The 10,407-nt window shown below is 46.8% G+C and overlaps 1 protein-coding gene across 2 annotated transcripts in view; it reads right to left on the bottom strand.

The window, feature by feature from the left end:
* Window positions 1-477: 477 nt before the first annotated feature.
* CHAF1A (chromatin assembly factor 1 subunit A) overlaps window positions 478-10,407 on the bottom strand; it is a 37,591-nt gene continuing 27,661 nt past the window's right edge. For both annotated transcript variants that reach the window (XM_060784940.2, XM_060784941.2), the window contains exons 13-15: window positions 8,880-9,376; window positions 4,069-4,159; window positions 478-829 (exon numbers count right to left, since the gene is read on the bottom strand). In XM_060784940.2, the coding sequence (XP_060640923.2) occupies window positions 747-829; window positions 4,069-4,159; window positions 8,880-9,376 (671 nt within the window). In that variant the 3' untranslated portion in view covers window positions 478-746. The remainder of the gene's footprint in view (window positions 830-4,068; window positions 4,160-8,879; window positions 9,377-10,407) is intronic.

The raw sequence follows: 10,407 nt of genomic DNA, 5'->3' as shown, positions 1-10,407 counted from the left end.
CTCAGTTCAATCACGCAGGGAGACACCACTCAAGCCCTCCCAACAGATGGCTTATCTGGTGGGATATTAAGAGGTTCATAGAGAAATGGGGCTATATAATCAAAGACTGTTGGAGTTGGAAGAGACCCCAAGGACCACCCAGTCTAACCATTCTGCCCTAAAGGAAGTCACAACCCAAGTTCTCCTGACAAATGGCCATCCAATCTCACAGATAGAAGCAGGTTCAAAGAGAAATGGGGCTGCATAATCCAAACCACCTCTGAATATGTACCTTACTAATCCCCAGGAAGTTTCAAGGCTTCCCACAATTCAATAGATGATGCTAATATGCAGGAAAGGTATCCTCATCCATCATGGTGCTCGTTCTCTTCCCCCATTGTTTTCCATGCACTCAAATCAACTCAGGAGGAAAAGATAGGAGTAAAGGATCCCACATCCGGTTGTTTGCTTACATAAGACACAGCTGAGACTCTCCTGTTACAGGGTCCATCCAGAAAATCAATAATGCTTTTATTAAAGAGTATAAGTTGCAGATTCTCTTCACCTAAAACCTGTCCCTCCCATCATCCCCAACTAAAGCGTCTAAGAAAAAGGTCTTCTGCCGCCGAACAAAGTGCTGTCTTCTCTTTACAAGGAACACAGAGAATGTTCAAGTATCTCATACACATAAAGGGATACACAGGGGTTTTACAAGGGGCTACAAGAATTCTACATACATACAGAGCAACAGGAAGGCACACAGGAGTTCAAGCAGCACCAGAAGAGGGGGCTGCAATCCCGTCCGTTCGCTCCGTCTTTGGAAAGGTTTCTGAGGGCTTCGGGTCAGTTGCTGCAAAGATAGAAAAGGTAAGCTTTCTATTGTCTGCATAATACAAAGTTAACCTATTTCTGCATTTTTTTTCCTTACTGTACCAACTCCATGGGTTGTTTCTTGGCCAGAAGAAAGTAGCAACTCCTTCTTATTGGTCAAATGGCCCTTCCATTCCTCACTTGGGATGAATCCAACTGTCAGATGAATGCAGTTTGACATCCCTTTAACTGCCGTGGGATCCCCAGGAGTTCAAGTGGTATTAAACTGCATCAGTTCTACAGTGTGGATGCATCCCTAGTTGGACGCAAGAATCACCTTGAGTTCCCTTTGTGGGGAAAAAGGGGGAACGAAAGAAAGGAATCGAGAATCAGAGTTGGAAGAGACCCCAGGGGCGATCTAGTTCAACCCCGTCATGCAGGAAATGCACTATCAAAGAGCCTCCATTCTGACAGATGGCCAGCCAACCACTGTTTAAATGCTTCTAAGGAAGGAGCTTCCACCACACTCTGAGGCAGAGAGTTCCACTGCTGAACAGCTCTTACAATCAGGAAGTTCTTCCTCATGTTCAGGTGGAATTCCTTTTCAAGCAGGCAGTTGTATGACTCCTGTTGAAGAAATGGGCACTGGACCCCACCCAACAACTATAGGGCAGTATCAAATCTCTCCAGGCAAGGTCCTCGCAACTCCCAAAGGTTCTTGGATGAAACCAATTATCTGGATCCATCTCAGTCTGGTTTCAGGCCTGGCTATGGGACAGAGACAGCATTGGTTGCCTTGGTGGATGGTCTACGAAGAGAGCTAGGTGGAATGCATCCCTGCTGGTTCTGGACCTCTCAGTGGCTTTCAATACCATCGACCATGGTATCCTTGTTGGGTGAGTGGGCTTATTAACAAAAGACCTCATAAATGTATAGCAGAGTAACCTAGCAGCAGTATTGTGACCCAGCACTAGCAGCCCAAAGTGATAAAAAGAACAAAGACACAGAGACCAATGTTATCTCTTCCATTGGAGGCTTTTCTTTGTAGTAAAATAATGTAGTTGCACTATCTGCAATAACAAGGTTTCTACAACACAAAGAAATGAATACATAGTAGCTTTACATGCAGCAGTCTTCACACTGGAGCTCCCTCACACGAGGCTTCTCTCATACAGAGGTTTACCTCACTCTCCTCAGGGTGACGCTAGCTTTGGCCCACTGACTCTAACAGGCTTCAGCCTACTAACTCTTTCGGTGCTTCACTCACACTTTTGTAATCAAAAATACCTAGTTAATTTTTAATATTTCTGACAATCCTTCTGGGCCGTCTCTCTGGGATGGGGCTTGGGGGCACTGTTTTGCAGTGGCTCCGGTCCTTCCTGGAAGGTCGGTCCCAGCCGGTGACCTGTGGGGTCCCTCAGGGTTCAATTCTGTCCCCCATGCTGTTTAACATTTACAGGAAACTGCTGGGAGAGATCATCCAGAGTTTCTGAGTTCAGTTTACGCAGACGACACCCAACTCTATTACTCCTTTCCACCAAGTGCCAAGGATGCCGTTCTAGTGGACCGATGTCTAACAACAGACTGGATGAGGGCTAACAAGTTGAAGGGAAATCCTGACAAAACAGACCTACTCCTGGTCAGTCAGAAGGCAGACTGGGGTGTGGGGTTACAGTCAGTGTTGGATAGGGTCACACTCCCCCGAAGACACGGGTCTGCAGTCTGGGAGTGATCCTGGACTCATCGTTGAACATGGAACTGTGTAAGCGGTGGCCAGGAGCACCTTCACACAGTTAAACCTTGTGTGCCAGCTGCAGTCATGCCTTGAGATGCCAAACCATGGTAGTCCATGCCTTAGTCACATCCTGCCTTGACTACTGCAACACTCTCTACATAGGGCTGACTTTGAAGATGATTCGGAAGCGTCAACTGGTGCAGAGACTGGCGGCTAGGTTACTAACTGGAGCCCCGTACAGGGAGAGATCCACTTCCATATTGCGGCAACTCCACTGGCTGCTGGTCTGTTTCCAGGCTAAATACAAAGTGCTGGTCATTACTTTTAAAGTCATAAATGGCTCAGGTGCAGGCTATTTTTGACTAACCCCATCTCCTCCTAAAAACCAACTCAGGCACTGCAGTTGGTGGAGGAGGCCCTGCTTTCAGTCCTACCCCCATCTCAAGCACGGCTGGTGGGAACGAGAGAGAGGGGCTTCTCCATGGTTGCCCCCACCTCTGGAACTCCCCCCCCCCCGAAAGAAATAAAGGTGCCCCCCCTCCCTCAAGAGTTCTTTCTCCCACTCTGGACTTTATTCCACAAATATATAAACCTCACTTGCCAAGTTTCCAACAGACCTCACAACCTTTGAGGGTGCCTGCCATAGATGTGAACGAAATGTCCGGAGATAATGCTTCTGGAATATGGCCAGACAGCCCGGAATACTCACAGTAACCCCACTAAACAAATAATATTCGGACTGTGACTCCCCAAATTAGATTGTGGACATTATAGTCCACAATAGTGATGTTTCCAACCTCTGGAATCATAGAATCATAAAGTTAGAAGAGACCTCATGGGCCATCCAGTCCAACCCCCTGCCAAGAAGCAGGAAAATTGCATTCAAAGCACCCACGACAGATGGTCATCCAGCCTCTGTTTAAAAGCTTCCAAAGAAGGAGCCTCTACCACACAAATTTTTGACTTGTTATGTGTTTTATTATTGGGTTGTAGGTTTTTTGGGCTGTATGGCCATGTTCTAGAAGCATTCTCTCCTGACGTTTCGCCTGCATCCTCAATTTTCCTAGCTTCCAACAGACCTCACAACCTCTGAGCATGCCTGTCATAAATGCAGGCGAAATGTCAGGAGAGAATACTTCTAGAACGTGGCCATACAGCCCGAAAAACCTACAAAAACCCAGTAATTCTGGCCACGAAAATCTTCGAAAATACAATGTTTTATTATTATTTATGTTATTGTTTTGTTGTAAGCTGTTCTGAGTCCATTTGGGAGATGGGGCGGGATATAAATAAAGCTTCATTAATACTTCTGAAGTTACTCTGAATGCAGAAGTGTGGATGACCAAAAGAGAGGATTACAGGAGCAAGGACTTCACTCGATCTAGCTTGTAAGTGTTATATTTCCTCCCGCTCTCGTTAAAATGGATGCTCTCAAGAAGGGGATATGCTTTTCAGGTTAGTAGAGGGGACTATCAGAAGGATAGTCGACTATCTGAAAACTACATCATAACTGGGCCTAATCCCCATAGAAATAGCACTCTCACCTTTGCTGGGATCCACGTCCACAATAACGCAATCGTCGTCATCATCTTCCTCCGTGTCTGCCTGAAACCCATCCATCTCTGCAGTTTCAGCCTTTGGAAAAAGAAGAAATGCAAGAATTCAGTGTTATCTAAAGGGGGGGGGGGACATGACAGCCACGTTTAAATATCTGAAAGGAGGTCCTAAGAGTCTAGGCCTCAATGTAGCCATGGGCTCAAAAGACAGGAAAGGCGATCCCACCTGAACTTCCTAATCATAAGAAGAGCTGTTTAACAGCGGTGGCTCTTTCTTTGGAGACTTTTCAGGAGAGGCTGGATGGCCGTCTGTCAGGGGTGCTTTGATTGTGCGTTTCCAGTCTGGCCAAAGGGGGTTGAACTGGGTGGCATTTGGGATCTCTTTCAGCTTTAAGATTCTGTAGCCCTATTTCTTCACAGACCTGGTGATGTCTATGAGGCTGGATGGCCATCTATTGGAAAGCCTTTGAAGGTGTCTTCCTTCATGGCGGAATGAGGTTGGAAAGGATACCCCAGAAGGCCCTTGGGACCACTCCCAACTCTAGGAGTCTTCGATCCTATGACAGCATTTCTCCACGAACCTGCTGATATCTATGAGGCCGGGTGGCTATCTGTTGGAAGGGATCGGATTGTGCCTTCCTGTCTGGCAGAATGGGGTTGAAGTGGTTGGCCCTTGAGGTCCCTTCCAATTCTAGGATTCTATGGTTTGATTAATTATTATTATTGCTATTATCTATTGTTGTTGTTTATCCATTCAGTCGCTTTCGCCTCTTTATAATCCAATCGACCAGTCCACGCCAGAGCTCCCGGTCGGCTGTGACCACCCCAGCCCCTTCAAGGCCTATACACATAATAAAAGTGAAAATATAGGGGGGGGGGGGCTGGGATGTCCACTTACTCAGACAAGCTCCTGCCTCCACAAACAGGCATACTGCCCACCACCCATGTGAAGGTTTTCATACGGGGACAATTTCATCCTAGATAGTATGTGTTTCCTCCACCACAGACATCCCAGTGCCTGACTCTCCCCACTGGTGTGGAATTTGCATGACCGCACCCACTGACTCTCCCTTAACCTTTTTCTATTATTTTCTGTGGTACACAGCAAACAGAGGAATTGATCAGCAACTGAACATACTAGCGAGATTTGGGGAGAATTCACCATGATTTATAGGTATTGGGATGTATAGTTCACCTGCAGTCCAAGAGTACTCTGAACTCCACCAATGATGGACCTGGAACTACCTTTGCACACAGAACCCCCATGACCAACAAAATATACTTGAGGTTTTTGGGGGTATTTATAGGAGTTGTAGTTCACCTACATCCAGAGTACACTATGAACCCAAGCAATGATGGATCTGGACCAAAACTGGCATGCATACCCAATTTGCCCAAATTTGAATTGAGGGGAATTGGCTTGGATATTTTGGAGTTGTAGGTACTGGGATTTATAGTTCACTTGAAATCAATGAGCCCTCTGAACTCCACCAAAGATGGAATTGACGAAACTTGGCACACAGAGCCCCCATGACCAGCAAAAACACTGGAGGTTTCTTTGGGGAAAATTCACCTTGATTTGGGGGAGTTGTGGTTCATCTACATCCAAAGAGCACTGTCAACCCAAACACCGATGAATGTGGAACAAACTTGGCACACATACTTGATATGCCAAAATTTGATTATTGGAAGGATTTGGGGGGGACTGACCTTCCTTCCTGGGAGATGTAGTTCACACACAACCAGAGAAACAGTGCCCTCCACCAATGATGGACCTGGACCACACTTGTGGCCTTGTAGTTTCAATGCCTGGATGATTGCTGCCTGGAGGAATCCTTTGTTGGGAGGTGTTAGCTGGCCCTGATTTTTTTTTCTGTCTAGAATTCCCCTGGTTTTTTTTTTTTTGGTTTTTTTTAGTGTTGCTCTTTATTTACTGTCCTAATTTTAGAGTTTTTTAAATACTGGTAGCCAGATTTTGTTCATTTTCATGGTTTCCTCCTTTCTGTTGAAAGTATCAGTGGCTTCTGTGTAGTCTGACATGGTAATTGGTAGCTTTCTCTCCCACCCTGCCATAGATGTGAGTGAAACATCAGGAGAGAATGCTTCTGGAACATGGCCAGATAGCCCAGAAAACTTACAGCAACCCAGTGATTCTGGGCATGAAAGCCTCCGATAACATATCTTCCAGGATTCTATACTCTTATTTCTCCACGAGACTTGATGCCCATCTGTTGGAAGGGTTTTGATTTTGCCTTCCTTTATGGCAGAAAGGGGTTGGACAGGCCCTTGGGGGTCCATTTGAACCTTAGGATTCTTTGATCCTATTTCTCCATGAACCTGCTAATCTCTATGAGGCTGGGCCAGATATCTGTTGTTTTTCCTTCCTGGCAGGATGGGTGAGATTGGACTAGATGGCCTTTGGGGATTCTTTTCAACTCTTCTAGGAATCATAAAAGAGACCACATGGGCCACCTAGTCCAACCCCTTTGTGCAGGAAAAGCACAATCAAAGCACCTCTGACAGATGGCCATCCAGCCTTTGCTTAAAAGCCTCCAAGGAAGGAGCTTCCACCACACTCCGAGGCTGAGAGCTCCACTGCTGAATAGCTCTTACAGTCAGGAAGTTCTTCCTAATGTTCAAGTGGTACCTTGAATGAAGCAGAGTGTGTTTGAGGACCGGGATATCCGTAGGGATACCGAGGTGCTTGTTTAAAAAGCTATTGTCCTCCCAACCCTACTATATGCCTGCAAAACGTCGACTGTCTACAGACGTCACATGAACTCCTGGAACGATTCCATCAGTGCTGCCTCCGGAAAATCCTGCAAATCTCTTGGGAAGACAGGACAAACGTCAGCGTGCTGGAAGAAGCAAAGACCACCAGCATTGAAGCGATGGTCCTCCCCCATCAACTCCGCTGGACCGGCCACGTTGTCCGGATGCCTGACCACCGTCTCCCAAAGCAGTTGCTCTACTCTGAACTCAAGGATGGAAAACGGAATGTTGGTGGGCAGGAAAAGAGATTTAACGATGGGCTCAAAGCCAACCTTAAAATCTCTGGCATAGACACTGAGAACTGGGAAGCCCTGGCCCTTGACCGCTCCAGCTGGAGGTCAGCTGTGCCCAGCAGTGCTGCAGAATTTCAAGACGCACCAATGGAGGGCGAAAGAGAGAAATGTGCCAAGAGGAAGGCACGTCAAGCCAACCCCGACCAAGACCGCCGTCCACCTGGAAACTAATGCCCTCACTGCAGGAGAAGATACAGGTCAAGAATAGGGCTCCACAGTCACCTACGGACCCACCAGGACACTGATCCTAGAAGACTATCCTACTCGGCCAACGAGGGGTCACCTAAACCTCTTCCTGTAATCTGAACCCATTGCTCCATTGAGTCCTAGTTTCCAGGGCAGAAGGAAACAAGTCTGCTCCCTCTTCCTTTTGACATCCTTTCACATATTTATACATGGCTATCGTGTCTCCTTTCAACCTTCTGTTCTGCAGCCTAAACAGATCTAGCTCATAGGGCACGGTCTCCAGACCATTGATCATTTTAGTTCTCCTCCTAATGATCAGCCACAGCCATCATTCACCATCCACATTCATATATGCTGATGATATTGGCCTAACAACACAAGCAAAAGACTTTGAAACAGTCAAGAACCAACTTACTAATCCCCCGAAAAGATCTCTCCAGCTACTGCAAAGATAACCACCTGAAGCCTGCCCCTGTCAAGTCACAAGTGTGTGCTTTCCGTGAAGCCAACAGGAAATTGAAAGTTACTTGGGAAGGCCAAGAGCTCGAACATTGTTTCCATCCTAAATATCTCAACATCACCTTAGATCGAACACTAACATTTAGGAAACACTGTATGATCACCAAGCACAAAGTCGCTGCACATAATAACATCCTGCGGAAACTTACTAGCAGCACATGGGGTGCAGACCCAAAATAAGTAAGAACACCAGCCCTGGCCTTGTCTTACTCAACTGCTGAGTATGCCTGCCCTGTTTGGCACAAATCTGCCCATGCGAAGCAGGTGAACATAGCACTGAACGAAACATGTAGAATAAACACAGGGTGTCATAAACCTAACCTATTGATAGGTTCTATAACAGGCATGAGCAAATTTTTTGCCTTGGGGCGCATTGTGGGCCTGGCAAGAGGGCCGGGCTGGGCCAGGAGGGAGGGCAGCCAGGCACATGCTGGGTGGGATGGATCTGGGAGGGAGGAGGGCCTGGGAGGGGGAGGGACAAGACCCAAGTCATCCTCAGGTTGTCCTCCTGGTATAAGGATGGGGCTGCTCACCTCATCTGTGTTTTTGTTTATTGTAATGTTATTTTGTTATTGTATGTATTTTTTCCCATGTAAGTTTGATGATGTTGCTTGTTTATGTTTTGGTTTTATTTTGATGTAATATGTTGTTTGGGCTTGGCCCCATGTAAGCCACTCTGAGTCCCCATCGGGGAGATGGTGGCGGGGTATAAATAAAGATTATTATTATTATTGTCATCATCGTCGTCATCATCATCTTTATGCCGGGAGAAAAATGAGACATGTGGCAACTGCGCCAATTATCCTCCTCAATACTACTCCTATGATCTTTGGGCTGTCTTCTCAGTATTATGCCAGGCAGAGGACAAGGCAGGCGATGAACGAAAGCACTCCAGGGGGTTCTCAACCACTGCGTACTTCCTCAAGCTGTCCTCCCGACATAAGGACTGGGCTATTTGCACAGTCCTTATGCTGGAAGGAAAGCGAGACATGCGGCAGCTGAGGGCATAGGAATTTGAAGGCATCTCACCTGCCCAGCACCTGGTGTCCTCTTCATGAATTTTGTGATGGACATGCTTCCCATCTGTCTCCGTTTAGCTGAAAGCGGAGCCGTCTGTGTTGTTGACGCCGCTGCCATCGTGCTGTTGGGCGAGTTCCCACTTTCCTCCTTGTTCCCTGCTGGGACCTGTGTGATGTATTCCCACCGGCAAGGAACAGGCAGGTCCTCCCGGCCATAACTCCTCAGCACCTCCGGTTGGACGTACCAACACATCCGGCGCTCGGGCCGCTTCTCGTACACAGAGTTCTCAGAGATGATGCGCTTCAGCCTGGTTTTGGAAGGGACGGAGATCGGAGCTGCTGCAAGGGTCTCAGGGCTGGGGGGGCCGTTGTTGCTACCGCTCGCCACAGACACGGGGTTATCGTTTCCCAGCAACAAGCCCCTGCGGCAGCACTCCTGGAATTCCTGGATAATGACTTTGCTCCCATGGACGTTCCCGTGAAGCAGGGGCAGCAGCTGTCCCAAAACTGCAGTAGAACAAACAAACAAAAAATCTTAATCTGAGCAGCAGTGTGCCCCAATTTAACAATCCCAGCACCGGCCTTGCATACCTGAAACAGGTATATGTTGACTATCCTTGGGCAAGAAGCACCCCAATCTTCTATATGCATAATAAAAGTGAAAATGTGTATGTGTGTATTATTATTATATTGTAATATTATTATTTTAAAATCATTAGTATAATATTATATTATTATTATATTATAATCTATACACATAAAAGTGAAAATATGTATGTATGTGTGTGTGTGGCTGGGGTATCCACTTACACAGACAAACTCCTGCCTTCACAAACAGCTATAATTTCCACTACTCAGGAGACACCAATGCCCCTCCTTCCAATGACATTGCAGGTTATAGTGAGCACCATAAACATGTACAAGAGCCCTGCCGGTGTCCTCCAGAAACACTATACTGTCCCCCACCCAAGTGAAGGCTTTCACTTGGGGACAATTTCATTCTAGATTTTATGTGTTTCCTCCACCAGACATCTCAGTGTTTCATACTATCTCCATGGATGTGGAATTTGCATGACCCCGGCCACTGTCGTCTGGAATATTGGCTCTCCCTCCCAATTTGATGTCGTCTGCAAACTGGATGATTGTGCCTTCTAACCCTTCATCTAAGTCATTAATAAAGATCCTGAACAGGATCGGGGCCAGGACGGAATCCTGCTTATAGCACTCCACTCGTCACTTCTTTCCAGGATGAAGAGGAAGAATTGGGGAGAATCTCCCTCTGGGTTCGTTCGCTTAACCAATTACAGACCCACCCAACCGTAGTTTAGCGTTGCCCACACTGGACTAGTTTGCTTGCCAGAAGGTCATGAGGGTGCCTGAAATCCAAATACGCTACATCCACGGCATTCCCTGCATCTACCCAGTTTGTAACTCTATCGAAAAAGAGATCAGATGAGTCTGGCGTGACTTGTTTTTGAGAAATCCATGTTAACTATTAGCAATGACGACATTCCTTTCCAAGTGTTTGCAGACCACTT

This window comes from Anolis sagrei, chromosome X, assembly GCF_037176765.1.
Source record: "Anolis sagrei isolate rAnoSag1 chromosome X, rAnoSag1.mat, whole genome shotgun sequence".
Classification (NCBI taxonomy): Eukaryota; Metazoa; Chordata; class Lepidosauria; order Squamata; family Dactyloidae; genus Anolis; species Anolis sagrei.
The sequence above is the reverse complement of the archived record's forward strand: the minus strand, read 5'-3'. Positions and strand labels throughout refer to the sequence as shown.